Source organism: Petromyzon marinus, chromosome 21 (assembly GCF_048934315.1).
Source record: "Petromyzon marinus isolate PM22_M1 ecotype Great Lakes invasive population chromosome 21, UKy_Petmar_22M1.pri1.0, whole genome shotgun sequence".
Classification (NCBI taxonomy): domain Eukaryota; kingdom Metazoa; phylum Chordata; class Hyperoartia; order Petromyzontiformes; family Petromyzontidae; genus Petromyzon; species Petromyzon marinus.
Window position 1 is genome coordinate 12,755,046 of NC_133687.1, and position 16,572 is coordinate 12,771,617.

The 16,572-nt window shown below is 49.0% G+C and overlaps 1 protein-coding gene across 1 annotated transcript; it reads left to right on the top strand.

The window, feature by feature from the left end:
• Nucleotides 1–8,108: 8,108 nt before the first annotated feature.
• LOC116944616 (gastrokine-1-like) lies at nt 8,109–16,031 on the top strand. Its single transcript, XM_032958340.2, has 6 exons — nt 8,109–8,254; nt 9,366–9,497; nt 11,562–11,699; nt 12,898–13,008; nt 13,256–13,394; nt 13,693–16,031. The coding sequence occupies exons 1-6, from the start codon at nt 8,210–8,212 to the stop codon at nt 13,791–13,793; spliced, it is 666 nt and encodes a 221-aa protein (XP_032814231.2). The 5' UTR covers nt 8,109–8,209; the 3' UTR covers nt 13,794–16,031.
• The last annotated feature ends 541 nt before the right edge of the window (nt 16,032–16,572 follow it).

Below are 16,572 nucleotides of genomic sequence, written 5' to 3' on the forward strand. Positions count from 1 at the left end.
GCACCCCGTGGGTAAAGCGAGATGCCCTTTCTGGGTGTGCGAGACACGGCCAGATTTAAATGTAGAAGGTAAATCATCGATACACTTTCTTTCATCAAACCTATGCATGTGTTAACATGATACAAGTTTAAACGACTGAGAACCAAAGGGGTTGCAAGGCTGCAGTCATGTTTAAGAACCACTGCTTTGAAGGTTTTGTACAGTGTGTATATGGCGTTGAAGAAAGTAGGTAGCAGTGTATAATCGCTTGAAGAAGTAGATTGTCGTCGAAAGGATGGTTTAATAAAGTGTACATTGTAAAAGTACACCTGCTGTGTGTTTTATATTTGAATGCTGCTCCCCTGCTAAAACGGCGTGATGTCAAAAGGTCATTGCCACTGATGCCACCGCACTGCGCCATCGCTTCTCTGCTGCTGCTGCTCGACCTCTGGGCTGTAGAGGAGGCCTCCTGATGACTCAGCGGTCAGAGTGCTGAGCTCGCACGGTTTGGGGTCCTCGGATCGAATCCAGGCGGCCATCTGTGGACCAGGCAACCAACCACCTGAGATCCAGGCAGCCGCCTGTGATCCAGGCAGCCGCCTGTGGACCAGGTAGCCACCTGAGATCCAGGCAGCCGCCTGAGATCCAGGCAGCCGCCTGTGGACCAGTCCGCATGTGATCCAGGCAGCCGCCTGTGATCCAGGCAGCCGCCTGTGATCCAGGCAGCCGCCTGAGATCCAGGCAGCCGCCTGAGATCCAGGCAGCCGCCTGTGGACCAGTCCGCATGTGATCCAGGCAGCCGCCTGTGATCCAGGCAGCCGCCTGTGATCCAGGCAGCCGCCTGTGATCCAGGCAGCCGCCTGTGATCCAGGCAGCCGCCTGTGATCCAGGCAGCCGCCTGTGATCCAGGCAGCCGCCTGTGATCCAGGCAGCCGCCTGTGGACCAGTCCGCATGTGATCCAGGCAGCCGCCTGTGATCCAGGCAGCCGCCTGTGATCCAGGCAGCCGCCTGTGATCCAGGCAGCCGCCTGTGATCCAGGCAGCCGCCTGTGATCCAGGCAGCCGCCTGTGATCCAGGCAGCCGCCTGTGATCCAGGCAGCCGCCTGTGATCCAGGCAGCCGCCTGTGATCCAGGCAGCCGCCTGTGATCCAGGCAGCCGCCTGTGATCCAGGCAGCCGCCTGTGATCCAGGCAGCCGCCTGTGATCCAGGCAGCCGCCTGTGATCCAGGCAGCCGCCTGTGATCCAGGCAGCCGCCTGTGATCCAGGCAGCCGCCTGTGATCCAGGCAGCCGCCTGTGATCCAGGCAGCCGCCTGTGATCCAGGCAGCCGCCTGTGATCCAGGCAGCCGCCTGTGATCCAGGCAGCCGCCTGTGATCCAGGCAGCCGCCTGTGATCCAGGCAGCCGCCTGTGATCCAGGCAGCCGCCTGTGATCCAGGCAGCCGCCTGTGATCCAGGCAGCCGCCTGTGATCCAGGCAGCCGCCTGTGATCCAGGCAGCCGCCTGTGATCCAGGCAGCCGCCTGTGATCCAGGCAGCCGCCTGTGATCCAGGCAGCCGCCTGTGATCCAGGCAGCCGCCTGTGATCCAGGCAGCCGCCTGTGATCCAGGCAGCCGCCTGTGATCCAGGCAGCCGCCTGTGATCCAGGCAGCCGCCTGTGATCCAGGCAGCCGCCTGTGATCCAGGCAGCCGCCTGTGATCCAGGCAGCCGCCTGTGATCCAGGCAGCCGCCTGTGATCCAGGCAGCTGCCTGGTTCTCAAATGTAGTGAGGTGATGGTCTCAGTCCGGTCATTTATTTTATTTTAGTAGGTAAAGCCCACTGTGCCACATAGCTTTTTTAAATGATAGCTCAACGAAATGGCTTATTACATGGAAATGTATAGTCGCCAAATGCTCCAAACGAGTGATGTTGAATCTAACTGTGGAGGGAAAAACCGGAGGACCCGGAGAAAAATCCACGCGACCACGGGGAGAGAGAGAACACGCAAACTCCAAATCTACGGCAGCGGATCGAACCCGCGACCTCCTGCATACCAGGCGATGGAGTTAACACCCCGTCACTGAGGTGCAGGGGGGGGGCTACAACACATCAAACACAAAAAGCAGTCCTAAAGAAAAAAAATGTTGAATCTAGATTTAAAAGCGCACAACTCCACGTGGCTTCCTAGCATCGCAAGCAAGAGCGTTCCAGACGGTCTCAAAAGCGCATCTGAAAGCGCGCGACACGGTGCCCGACTTGGTTCGGCGGTTGGCCAAAAGCAGCTGCTGCTACTGCTGCTGCTCCTGCTGCTGCTGCGGGGATGACGGGAGTCCCCGTGATGATGGTTTACTCTGCTCCTCCTGTGGCGACGACTACCCGTGGCGCTCCACCCTCGCGCCTGGCGGCCCGAGCCTCTGCTTCCCGTGTGGGCTCCGCTCCGACTCTGATTCATTCCCCAAAGACGGAACAAATGTAGGTAAACCATCACCACCACCAACCAGCAACCAGCAGCAGCAGCCATGGTCAATCCACTGCTGGATGAATACCTCCCCAAGCCGCCGCCATATTCCACGATCTTGCAATGTAATCGACGAATAAAATGACCCCCACCCCCCCCTGTCGAGGCTTCGATAGACTGTCGTGGCAAGTGCCGTTAGCGAGTAGCATCCATGAAGACCGGCACGACAACACGGAGGGGCTGCGGTGCCCCCAACACCACGCCCGGCCACCTTTGTCTCTCCACCGCGCTAGGTGAGTTGGCCAAGGGGAGGCCCAGGTCCGGTATTGGTCGTGAGCAAGGAATCGAACTCGGGTCGCCGTTTTCGCAGGGCAGTGCTCTAACCACGGCGTTACCTCTCCCCATTGTTAATGTCTATGCAATGTAACTTAGCACTCATATCGTGTGTTTGTATTGTTTGTTGGTGTAACCTTCTGACCCGCCCCTACTGGAAATTTTAGAAGGAAAAAAAAGAGCTTTATAGCTCCTCGGATTCCTCCAGTGTAAATAAATATTCTGATTCTGACAGAGGCGCTCTCAGCATATTGCTACTGTGTATTACTTTCTATTGTCGCGTTCAATTAACACGGTTGGCTACGTACGGCGCCAAAGAAGTTCAGCACACATACAAACCTACCTAAATCCAAGCTCATGGGTGCAATCCTAAACCGCATCCGCACACTAATACCATCGCAGCAGATGGGGACACTTGATGACGATGCATTTTGTCACAAATGCAAAATGAAAAACGCTCCGGCAGTGTGCAGAGACTGTGATCACCAAGCACAACAGAAACCCCGCAACGTATCACATCAGGGAGAGTCGCTGCGCAAAGATGAATTCGCGCGCTTAAGAGTCTGCGGAGTTGTGCTTCCTTCCGGAAATTGCGGTGAATCGACTCTTTGTGCTCGACAGACAGAGAGACGAACACGTGGGCCGGAGAACAAACGCAGGTTCAGGACTTCCATTATCATTGAGAAGTTTTCCCGCGGGATTTGGCAGGACGCATTGCGTGGAAGAGATCATGGCCTTTTGATTTAAAGCTTTCGTGACTGCAGTAATTTATATTCTTAGCTTAGCAATCATTGGAAGGATTTGATAAACCATTTCGGGTCTTAATTGATTGTTCACGCTTACGGTGGCTTTCAGAGAGCATACATAAATTTTTCGTCTCCCCCCTCCTCTTTTCAGAACATAGATGGACTCGTCCTTATAAATAAACTGCCAAATCGCTGCCCGTGGTGCAAACGTTTTTTTATTATAAATAAATAAATACAAACACAGTTTATAAAGAAATAAATGCAAACCGCCACTTCTTTCAAATGTTTCTTGCCGTTGGTTTTCACACCTGATGATGACCGTTTGTGTTATGGTCGAAACGTCGTGATAATTTTTAATTGTTTTATATATATTTTATTTCGATTTAAAGCTTTCGTGACTACAAGGATTCATCGTCTTTGGTTCTTTCGGTAAAGTCACGTAGAATGAGAATAAAATCATAAAATAAAACAATAAAATTCTCACGACGAGCTCTGTCGTCCCGACAGTTTTTTGTTCCTTCACCTGAAGAAGGCCGCTTGTGTTGTGGCCGAAACGTCGTGATAATTGTATTGTTTTATTTAATTATTTTATTCTCATTCTACGTGACTTTACCGAAAGAACCAAAGAAGATATATTTTATTATTTTATTGTTTCCCTTCAACGTGACTTTACCGAAAGAGCTAAGAATATAGATCTTGGCGTGTGGCCCATACTGATGATTAAGTGACAGAAAAAGTAGGGACCGAACCCTCGAAACGTGGTTCTCAACGGGGGGTGGGGGGGTACGCGGACCCCTGGGGGTACGTGGCAATCTCCCAAAGGGGTACGTTTCGATCGCAAAACAGGATGACGAACGCTTGTGTTGCGATCGAAACGTCGTAGTTTTTGGTTATTTTTTGTTTGTTATTTTCTCTGAACCTACCTACGTGACTTTACCAATAGACCCAAAGAATACGATCAAATGTGAATCCACACGGTGACATGGAACGATATCGAAGACCTTTCGAAACCCGTTGATGGTCAACAACGCGGGAGTCCGAGAGGCAGCAGCAAGCGCGAACAATTCACGCGGCCCAGGCAGCGCGTCCATTCAATTTGTTTTCTTGCGCTTGCAAGTTCCTAGCTAGTTAGGGTTACACCTCACGAAAGGCACAATTGGTTAAAACATTGATGTTCATTATTCATACATGTATTTCTCACAACCATGTTGGGTCAGGCAAGGGGGGGGGGGGTAACACACGTGGTTGAAACAAAATTCAACACGGGGGGATGGGGGGGGGGCACTGTCGCGAAAATAATAAAAACAAATTTTGGGAACCACTGCCGTGGAGATGGAGCGTAACAATCCGCTCGCGTGCAGGCGCTTGGGTGGATCGCGCACATCTCAGGACCGCCGCGAGAGACGGCGATGGCTTTTGGGGAAGGCCAAACAATCCAGCAGTTGATTGATCGTGGCCGATGACCGTCGGTGGCAATTCGAATAGCTGCCCGTGCAGGTGGGGGAGGCGGGGGGGGTAACATAAGGAAGTGGAAGATTTCACCGGGAGCAGGGAGGTGTGGCACACGCGGTGTGTTTTTAAAACACAGTTTTCACCCCGTCTTAAATACACGCGCACTTGCTTTCTTTGCGCCTCCGTTTACAGAACGAAATTTGAGAAAAGGCTGTAACAACAACAAAAATTCCAGTGCCACGGCCCCCCCTCCCACGCCACCGCCGTTTATCAAAGGTAATTTGACTCAAGGATGTAAAGATGTTGGGGTTTTTTTTGGTCCCCAGCGAATCCCAAAGCCGTAGCTTTAAGAAAGAGAAAATTTGACTAGAAATTCTATAGCGTTCTTGTGTTTTGTGAACGTTTTACAACCAAGAAAGAGAAGGGTTTTTCCCTCCCACTAAACCATTGCCACCTCTCACAGGTTTCGCGATGCAAAAGTTCCAAATGGCTCCTGCGCGTGACCACAATTTCATCTCTCCGCAACGCGGGTGGACGTCCTCTCGGGCGCATTGCCGCCTTTGGCTGCCACTCCGTCGTTCGTCTCGACCACCAGCGTTTTTCTTCAAGGAACAATAAACCACCATCACGCCAACTCCCGTTCATCCTCGCAACAGCAGCGGCTTTTGGCTCTGCCTTCGAACAGCGGTGGTCACCGCATCGCGCGCTTTCAGATGCGCTGCTGCGGCCGTCTGGAACGCTCTTCCTTGCGATGTTAGGAAGCCACTGGAGCTATGCACGATTGAAAACTAATTTCTTTAGAACTGCGTTTTGTGTTTAGTTTGTTGTCCTTCTCCCGCAACTCCGTGTAGCACGGTTGGCTACATATGGTGCGAAAGACGTTCTACATGTATGCATATCGTTCCTGCAAGCCATAACGTGTCCTGCTCAAGTCCGCTTACGTTTCTCAACGGTCAACGCGATGTCTCTAAGCTGTCAGTTTAACGCGTAGGTTCGAATTGTAAATGTTGTTGGTTTACTCTCCAACACGCAACCGGTGTGCTGAACTAGATGCGAATTCGGCATGCTTTCTTGACGTGACAACCCTGACTAATTGGCTGCGTCGGGTGATGGCGGGTTTAACGACACATTTTCATTTACGCGATCTAACCCCAAAAAAAACATCCATTATGGATCTCCAAGCTGTGTTTGCTTTCTGATCCACGTGTTCCTCGATCCGTCTTCAGTGTATCTCCAAGCCTGCACCTCTCCGTGCTTCGTTGCACATTTTTCGGATGTTGTTCCACACAATGGAGCCCGCGGCCACTACGGGAGATAAGTTTAGATTTGGTTAATTTTGTTTGCACCGGACGAGAACTCAAGAGGTCAGGATTCGTCGAATTTTTCAAGAGCGGCATGGGCCCCCACAGTCACGACTAGGAATACAACGAAACACATCGAGAGATATGAAACAAACAAGAGTTGAATAAGAACATTCCGGGAGAAATGAGGCTGCGTGCCAGGAGGAAACTTAGAAGGGTAAAAGTAAACGATGAAACAATTTGTTTTCTATACTCTGGTTCTTTCGGTGAAGTCGTGTTGCGATCGAAACGTCGTGATATATTTTTTTATTTTTTTCTACCTACGTTACTTTACCGAAAGATCCAAAGAGTATGGATTCCTGCAGTGACGAAAGCTTCAAATTAATTTGTTTTCTAGGTAAGGCACACTGAGCTCGAAATAGCTCTTATTCAGAAGCGACCTGGCCACAAATGATAGTTCAACGAAGTGGCTTATCACGGGGAAGTTTACAGCAGCCAAATACTCTGAACGATTCAAAATAGTAGTGTTATAAAACAAAAAAATAGAACACTACGACCACATGCAGAAGGTGGTGTCTGGACAGCAAAAGGTTACATTTTGGCGACAGCATCAGCCTTCCCATCCTGCCTTGCATGCCAAGTGGCATCACCGTACTGGTAGCATGGGGATGGTTTAGTGTTGTATTTGTTTGTGTTTGTGTGATTTGATTACCTTTCTTGTACTTCGCACTCCTATCGTGTTTTTGTACTGTATGTAATATTCTTACCCGCCCCTCCTGGACATATGTGAACAAGAGCTTCATAGCTCATCGGATTTCTCCAGTATAACTCAATATTCTGATTCTGCATGTGACATGCGCACAGCCTCGTTCTAACACCACCAACTCGAGAGTCGAAATTTGCGGCCATATTATTGTTAGGACTCATCAGTGCAGCGTAAGCCACCATTGCCTCCTGCTGCCGTGCGTCTCATCAGGGGTCCACGCCTGATCACTGTGGAGGAAAGTTACCACCTGTCCCGTTATTTAAACGATTGTTCTCTTGTTGAGGTGCCAAGACAAGACAGTCACAATGCAGTTCTCCCATCTTCTCGCACTGAGAGTTATTTCCCCTTCTCAATGATGTGTGCCGGTTTTGATTGTACCTCAGCGCTCCTGTGTTTACTGCCAAGGATGATGGCGACAATAAACCACAGACGTTACTCGACTCCCAACGTCTCTCGGTCAGCCTGCACGCGCTTTTATCTCTGGTTGCACTTCCAATCTTTGTGTGTGTGTGTGCGAATTTGGTTTCGTGAGCGTTCGAATTTCCTTTGAGTCAATCGCATTGACTCAAAGGAAATTCGATCAGAGATTTGCACATATTATGGATCGAGAAATGACACGACATACCCCCGTGCATTTGCTTGGCTAATATCATCAAGATCGGTGATTCCGTTGCAGTCTGATTTACTTGTAACCACAGCAGAGCCACTTATTTCAACTCAGAGCCACACTTTCTGGAATTCCCCAGCGATAAACATGTTTTCATTACGAGCTCGGCTATTTGCATATTGCATGTCCCTTCTGGGAGGAATGGGGGGGGGGGGGGGAACCACAAACTGAGCTCCATTATTTCACACGGGTAACGCGACACAACTGGAGGGGGGGGGGGGGGGCACTGAGAGGAGGCGATGCGTGGGGTGGTTGGTGGTGGTTGGCGTTATTGTTGTAAAAAGTCCACAATTCAAACATTCCCAGCCACCCCGCCCCCACCGCGGCTTAATCCTGGCTGAAAGAAATCCCAATCGACCTCCATCACAACCACCACCACCGCCACCTCCTCCCTGCCTTCTTCTTCTTCTTCATCCCCCGAGCGCCTCGTGCTTATAAGAGGCGGTTCGCCGTCGCGAGACGATGTCACAGAGGGAGCGGTGGAGCTGCGGCTGTCGAAGTCACCCAAGAGCCGGCGAGAGCCACCATGGAGAAAGGATTTGATTCGACGGCTGCTTTGGACGCCCCTCCAGTGAGACCCCCGCAGTTAGAGCGTGACCGTCAAACACCTCGTCTGCCGCTGCATTCAATATCCCTGAAGGTGTTGTCTTCCTCGCCTGGTGTACAGGAGGAGTTGGTCGTTTCGAATCCCGACCCTGACGCTTGCTGTATATTTGGAGTTTGCGTGTCTCTCCCTCTCTCTCTCTCTGTTCGTGTGGTCGCGTGGATTCTTTTCCGGGTCCTTCGGGTTTTCCCATACACTTTTAGAACCAACATCACGCGTTTAGGGTATTTGGCTGCTATACATTTCCACGTGATAAGTCCCGCTGAGCTATATAGCTCTTATTCAGAAGCGACCTGGCTACAGAAAATAGCTCAACCAAGTGGCTTGTCACGTGGACATTAAGAGCAGCCACATACTTAAAATGCATTAATTGGCAGAAAGACATCTTAAGATAAAATAAAAAAATAATGCAAGGCCCTCCTGACAAAGAAACCTATACAATTCAGTATGACTTTCCTTGGATAAAGAAGCGATTATTATAATAATTATAAGATATAAAGGCAGAGTAAATTAAAAATGGGTGGAGTAGTGGCGCAGTGGTTAGCACGTCGCCCTGTGAGCCCTGGGACCAAGATTCCTCGGACACGACCAACATCAGTGGCGAATGATAGCTACATGTAAACACTCGTTCAATGGCCGATATCCCCTTAATATATAGAGGACCGCAGAGCTTGGGGGAGGGGGTGGGGGGTTGGTGGATGTGCAGGTACCCTGGAAATCAGGGTTCTGATGCGATTGATGGTTCTCAGCAGCAGGATGGGGATACTGTAGCTTTCTCTTGGTGTCGCATCTCTTACAGTACCTGTTGTCACGTTTCCTTAAACACCGCGCGTACCGGCACCTGGGCAAGATGAACGTCGCTCATTTGAAAGCAGCACGATTTGGTGGTTGTGTCACGCGCCGTGTCTGTGGCTGGCTCGGTCGCATTCGGCCCGGTTCAGGTTCATGCGCAAGTTCATCATCATCTGCGCGTCGTCGTCGCTGCTGCTGCTGATCGCTGTGGTGGTGGTGGTGATCCTGTCTGTTGTGCCAGTACGATTGGTGGTTGTGTCACGCGCCGTGTCTGTGTTTGTTTCAGGCGTACCCGGCCGAGTCCAGGTTCAGCCGCAAGTTCATCATCATCTGCGCGTCGCTGCTGCTGCTGCTGATCGCGGTGGTGGTGGCGGGCGTCCTACTGGGAGTCTTCATCGGGGGCAGCAACGCGACCGAGGTGCGCGTGTTCGTTTGTGTTTGTGTGTTTGTTTGTGTTTGTGTGTGTTTGTTTGTGTGTTGTGTTCGTGTGTTTGTTTGTGTTTTCGTGTGTTTTCGTGTGTTCGTGTGTTTGTGTGTTCGTGTGTCGCGCATTACCCAAGGCTGGGGTCATGTAGCCACCGCGTGCCCAAGCAGCTTCTGTTTGACCGGATAGAGGGGACGAAATGGGTGCTGCACGACCTAGAGAGGAGATGGGCTGATCCGGTAGAGTATATGGACCTAAATTATAAAGCTATGTTCTATTGAAACTATATTAACTGGGAAGAAATATACTAAACTATAAACTAGTTTTACTTTACCAGGTAAAGCCCACTGAGTTATATAGCTTTTTTAGATGCGACGTGGCCACAAATGATAGCTTATGATGTGGACATTTATAGCGGCCAAACACTCATAAATGCATGTTTCTAAATGTGGAGGGAAAAACCGAAGGACTCGGAGAAAATCCATACGATCACGGGGAGAACATGCAAACTCCAAATATACAGGTGTCAATGAAGTCACGTAGATAGAAAAATAATCAATAATAAAAGCAATAAAAATAATAAATAATAAAAAATTTCATAAATCAAGTGAATAAAAATAATACAAGTAAAATAAGAATTAAAAATTATAATAAAAAAACAATTAAAAAACACTAATGTAGACTGTTGCCTGGTTCTTAACCTCGGCGAGCATACTAGCAGTCTTAAATGTAGACTGTAGCCTGGTTCTTAACCTCGGTGAGTGTACTGGCAGTCTATAATGTAGACTGTAGCCTGTTTTTTCAAGCTGGTGAGCGTATTGGCAGTCGGTAATGTAGACTGTAGCAATGGTTATTAAACTGAGTGGGTGTACTGGCAGTCTATAATGTAGACTGGTTAACAGCCTTTGAAGCGATTTTGCCGGTTTCGCCTTATCGGCTCAGGACCGACGGGTCATGTTGGCAGCAGCAGCAGCCGAATAATCGCAGATGACCAACTGCGTCATTCACGACGGGGAGCCCCTCCGCTGGGAAACCTCGCGGATTCTGTGGCCATGAGAGTTGACATTATTAAACATTGATAACCAGTGGGAAATAAAATATATGCTCAAGGGTAATGGACTTGAACGAGATTAATACTTATTTCTAGAAGCTCACGGAAGAAGATGGCACACTTGGAATGTGATAGAATTAGAATTGAGCCCATGGGAATGGCAGGGCATTATTGTGACGACTACGACGATGATGATTAACGCTTCCTTATACGCGTAGCAGAAAATGCCGCGATAGGCCTGGCTCTCGGGTGCGTGTTTTGGGCTGTAACGCGTGTTGTTCGGCATTACGTCCAACGTTTTGCTTCGTTGGGCTTCTTCAGGAAGCGGATTCAGCCTCTCACTTTCTCCCGTAAGCAGCGTCTCTCCATGTCCAGCCACGTTGTGTGACTCCACTGCTGGATGGATGACCTGGTAAACTAAGGGAGGGGATACGCGACCATACTTCACCACGCCGGTCAATGCGAGCTGGTGAAGGCGGGGAAGGGGGGCAGGGGGAGTTTAGACAAGAGGGGGCTTCGTTACTCTGCCCTTCACTGCCTTCCACTGCCCACCACGTGGCCCTATGACGACCGGTTTGGGCATGCGGGTCACGCGGGTCACGTGTTTGGGCACCATCCAGGTTCAGCCCCGCTTAGCTTCCGAGATAGGAAGAGATCGGGCCTACTCTATTATTAGTGATTTGATCAGAGATATTTCTGAATCTAGCCTGATTCGTGTTGCGTTTGTGTGTGTGTGCGTGCACGCGTGTGTTTAATTCGGTGACGAGAATCTGGACCCGTGCTGGGCCTCCCCTAAGTTGACTAAGCCTCAAATGAGTACCTGGTGCGATGTGTAAGCATCGCCACTTGGGAAAAAAAAGCGGCCGGGCGTGGTGCTGGCCACCCACCCCCTCGTGTGCCGTGCCGGCCTTCATAGGTGCTACTCGCTAATAGCACTTGCCCCTACAGTCTGTCAAGGCTCATTGGGGGGAATCCTTGTTTTTGTAATTGGGTGTCAACGAGAGCAGCTCTATAAGGTGATCGTGAAGAACAAAGATGGGAAGCCCGAGGAGCAGACGGTGCAGGTGAACCCCAAGGAGAACCTCGCCACCTTCTACATCCAGAACGGCAACATCTCCTCCACCACGCTCCTCGACTACGGCAAGGCGAGTCCACCACGCAGCAGCAGCAGCTGCAGCATCAACAAATCAGTATTTATACTGGAAACACGAAAGTAGTGCAAGAAAGGTAAACAAATCACCCAAACACAAACAAATAAAACACTAAACCGTCCCCATACTACCAGGCAAAGCCCACTGAGGTATGAACTTATTTGTCAAAAGCGACCTGGCCACAAATGGTAGCTCAACAAAGTGGCTTATCACTTAGACATTTATACCACCAAAATTATCCTAAGAATCTTAATGCATGTTTCTAAATGTGGAGGGAGGACCCCAAGAAAGAAAAAATCGACGCCGACCACGGAGAGAGTGACATGCAAACAACATCTGCAGCCAAGAACCCAGCTCCCACAGCAGAACCCTCCACATGGCCCGCATCTATGAGCATCCCCAACACCTCCTCGACCTCTAACTGCTACACCATGCCCATGATCTACATGTCCGCCGTTAACTCCACCACCTCCTAGACCTGCAACGTGACGTCCACCATTCTGGACTTCTGTCACTACCTCCAGTGTCTACAATTCTGATATCACTTCCATTGCCACCTCTCAGGTTTTGAGTAACACCTCAACATGTAACACTTACACCATCAGCCCCTCCATCTCCAACGCCTTCACGAACTCTACCACCTCCACTGCCCATGACCTAACATCACTTACCACATTCAACACCTACTGCCAAACCTTGGAGACACAACCACAGCACTAGCCACCATACATGGATTTTTATACACCACCATCTATAAAAAAAACTCCACAGCCATCTTCACCACATCGCAGATCGTACATGCCACGACCATCATCATCATCATCACCTCCACCACCACCACCACCAACCCTCTTGAACCTTAGTATCCTCGCAACCTTTCATTTTAAAGACATGGAGTATATTAACAATGCCAATATTGTTCTTAGTCATAACCACGTCTGTAGTGACAGCCGAAAATTACTATTGTGCTCCTAACACAATGCACTCTCGCATCAATATGCACTGATGCCTACTTTATTGAGGGGAATTTTGGCACGTAAATAAAGATTTATTTATAGACAAATTATCATGATGATGATGATTTGATGGTCATGGTGATGTTGACGATGTTGACTATTGGGACGATACTGATGATGACTGTGATGTTGGTGATGATGATGATGATGTCTACGGTGATGTTGACATTTTGTAGAACCTCGTGGTGATGAGAACGAACGACCCGGGCGAGTGCTACGTGCGGGAAATTGGCGCCGAAGATTTCCCGTCGCTCTCCGAGCTGAGAGACAGCCTCAAGAATCTCAACGTGAGCCCAACAACACGAACAACACGAACCAACACCATCACTGGCACCATTAGCACCACTGGTATTGATGATTGATGCTGTGATTAATAATGGTGGTGATGCTCCTAGAATTTATGATGATGATAATGATGCTGTTCCTACTGCTGCTGCTGATGATGATGATAATGAAATATCAAATAGTGCAGGAGAGAGATGACAGCGATGAAGGATGATGACGACGACGATGTTGATGATGGTCGTGTCACAGGGTAAGACGGTTCAGGAGAAGGACAACTCGGAGGCCTCCTCCTTCGTTCCGGGTCCAGAAATCTTCGACCGATCCCCGTTCGGCCGCAGCTCCGGCCACCTCTGCCAGGACGTCAGAACATTCTGGCTCGTCAAGGGCAGTGAGTACGGCTCTGAGTACACAACTCAACACTGAGTACAGTTCCTGAGCACAGGACCCAATGCTGAAGAGAAGACGACAGAGTGCAGAACTCACGACAGAGTAGAATGCGGGTGGGGAACCTTTTCCACCTATCGATGGGCCAAAAAGCACTTGCAAATAAACTTGCGGTGCTGCCGCACGTTAACACACATCGCGGTCGCCGTCCGTCACTGCGAGAGGTCCTTGTTTACTCGTTGAAGGGACCCAGCGTCGACCACGGCTCCTCTCAACCCCCTCCTCTCCCGTTCTCTTTGCAGACCCGACCACGCGTGGGTGGTGGAGCAAAATCAAGAACGCCGTTGTCACGGTGTGCAGCATCATCCCCTGCTCCATTGGTGTCACCATCCCATTTCGTTAACGATGGACTCGGAGAGAAGGTCTTGTGACCAGGCCTGGCAATGCCCCAACCACTCAGATGCCAATGTTCTAATAATCCTACCAAACATAGGCCAATATCCAGTGACCCTACCATCCAGAGACCACTTTTCAATGACCTGACCACTCAGAAACAAGTTTCCAATCACCCGACCACCCCAGAGACAAATGACCAATGACTAATCAATGCTGCGTAAATGGAAGGTTGACTCCAAATTGAGGAGGCTAAAAACTGCATGTTGGGATGGAAATTTAAAATCTCAGGTGATGAGGCATGCAGGTGGATTCACTTAATGACTGGAAAGGAATGGGTGGCAGTGGCTTCATCATCAGCTCGAGAGATCCATGGACTCACACAGAGATCCATAGACCCGCAGAGAGAACCATAGACTCACAGTGAGTCCCATAGACTTGCAAAGACCCATAGACTTACACAGAAATCCATAGACTCACAGAGAGACCCAATGAGAACTCTGAATGCAATGCGAGTGGCTTCATCGTTAACGCTGTCTCTACCACATGGGCACACGCATTATCATAATCACCATTGCACTTTTCCTTCCCACTACAGTCATGAATCCATCTATCTGCACATTTTACGTGATACGGGAAATTCACAGGTTAAAATATATTCCATCCTCGAACCATATCAGTGGCGTAGTAAACTACATTATCAGTGACGTAGTAACTACATTATCAGTGGTGTAGTAACTATATTATCAGTGGCGTAGTAACTACACTATCAGTGACGTAGTAACTACACTATCAGTGACGTAGTAACTACATTATCAGTGGTGTAGTAAACTACATTATCAGTGGTGTATTAACTACATTATCAGTGGTGTAGTAATTACATTATCAGTGGCGTAGTGACTACATTATCAGTGGCGTAGTAACTACATTATCAGTGGCGTAGTAACTACATTATCAGTGGTGTAGTAAACTACATTATCAGTGGTGTAGTAAACTACATTATCAGTGGCGTAGTAACTACATTATCAGTGGCGTAGTAACTACATTATCAGTGGCGTAGTAACTTACATTATTAGTGGCGTAGTAACTACATTATCAGTGGCGTAGTAAACTACATTATCAGTGGCGTAGTAGCGAAATTATCAACTCAGGCGGGTGCAGCAATTGGTCAGGTGGGGACCCCCAATATTGGGTTTGTCTCACACGGCCGCACCGAGAGGCTGTTCTGTATGGCGGTTCCCCTTGCCCTGACCACATCGTCGAACATTTAACACTGTAGAGGGGCGCTTCGTCTTCGCAAGAAATGCAGCCATTACAGCTCCGTGTTAACTCTCTGCAGTATTACGCTACTGCTATAATTACATTCAAATCAAACGTGGAACTTAACGTGAAAGCACTCTTCATGAAAAATGTTATAATACATTTAAACCGCGTTTTTGTTTCTTTACACTGTTGTTGAAAACAAATCTCACGGCGGTTGTCAAGGGAGGCCCCAGCTCGTAGTTTTGGCCCGGTCACCCCTTGGACCCCACAACGAGTGACGGCTCCTGGTCCTGCCGATTCCTCTGCCCACCCCGGCCATCACTGCGGTGTTCTCGCCCGCATCACGAGCTCGAGCGAGAGTGAGGACAGAGAAACGATTTTAAAATTGACGCTTCTCGAAACCGCAACAGCATTTTCTGAAACTGCACCAGCACTGCCAAAATCAGGACGAATTGCATTGTACATATTGCGGGTATTGTGAATGTTGTAGTGGGTTTACTCTCCAACACACCGGTGTGCTGAACTCGTAACGCTCTGTTTACGTGGCAAACCTTACCTATTGACTGTGTCGGGTGGTGGCGGGTTTAATGACACATTTATATTGACGCGATCTAAACAAACAAACACCTCTTATGGACAGGACGATTGATTGGTAGCTCTTACTCAACGAGATGCTAAGGAGTGAAACTGTCTGATATTTGGGCCCATGGATTTTAAGGACATTGAGCAAGAGTTTGCCAGGCTGGCTGATGAAGGGGAAAGATTTCCGTGTATTTCCAAGGCTTATGTTTGTTTTTACATATACAGAGGGCGTTTTTTTATCCTCACAGACTTTCTATATTGTTTTCCAAATATTATAGGGTGTTTTGTTTTTCCATTGTAGGAATGCATTATCTGAAAACAACGAGCGCACGTTTGAAATGTACTCATTTTAATGAGCCCGTATTTTAATAAAGATATTCCATAGAGTGATTGCAACTTTCAATTATTTTGTTTCTTAATGGTCTATCCTGCTGCTTTAATCACTGAACCGGCGTTTTTTTTATGAGTAATCAGTGACGTGTGCATGAAACTGCGAAGGTGAAAGCTCACTTTTGGACCGCGTCATCATTACATTTTCCATTGTTGGTGCACGCCAAACACACATCTATTTTTGATTCAGGGTATTTGAGGGATACGGTCTGTTCTCTATAACGCGTGTGTTCATTGGATATAACGCGATTAACGTATTAGGGAAAACGTTTTTTATGACGCAGATGCGAATTGGATATACAGTAACGCGATTGAGTGAACAGAACTGTGGCCCGCGAGTAGGAATATGCAGCTTGTACGGCTGCCATAGGCGTAGCCACACACGGGGCATTGGGATGCTGCTGGATGCTTCGAGACGCTACCCACGCGTCTCAGTCTTTGTTCGGCCTGCGTACACGTTCTCACGTGATGTCGCGGACTGTGCTTACCCCCATCTATATATATGTAGTGTTCGATTTCACTCGGACAACTTCTGTCTTTCTTCGAACACCGCT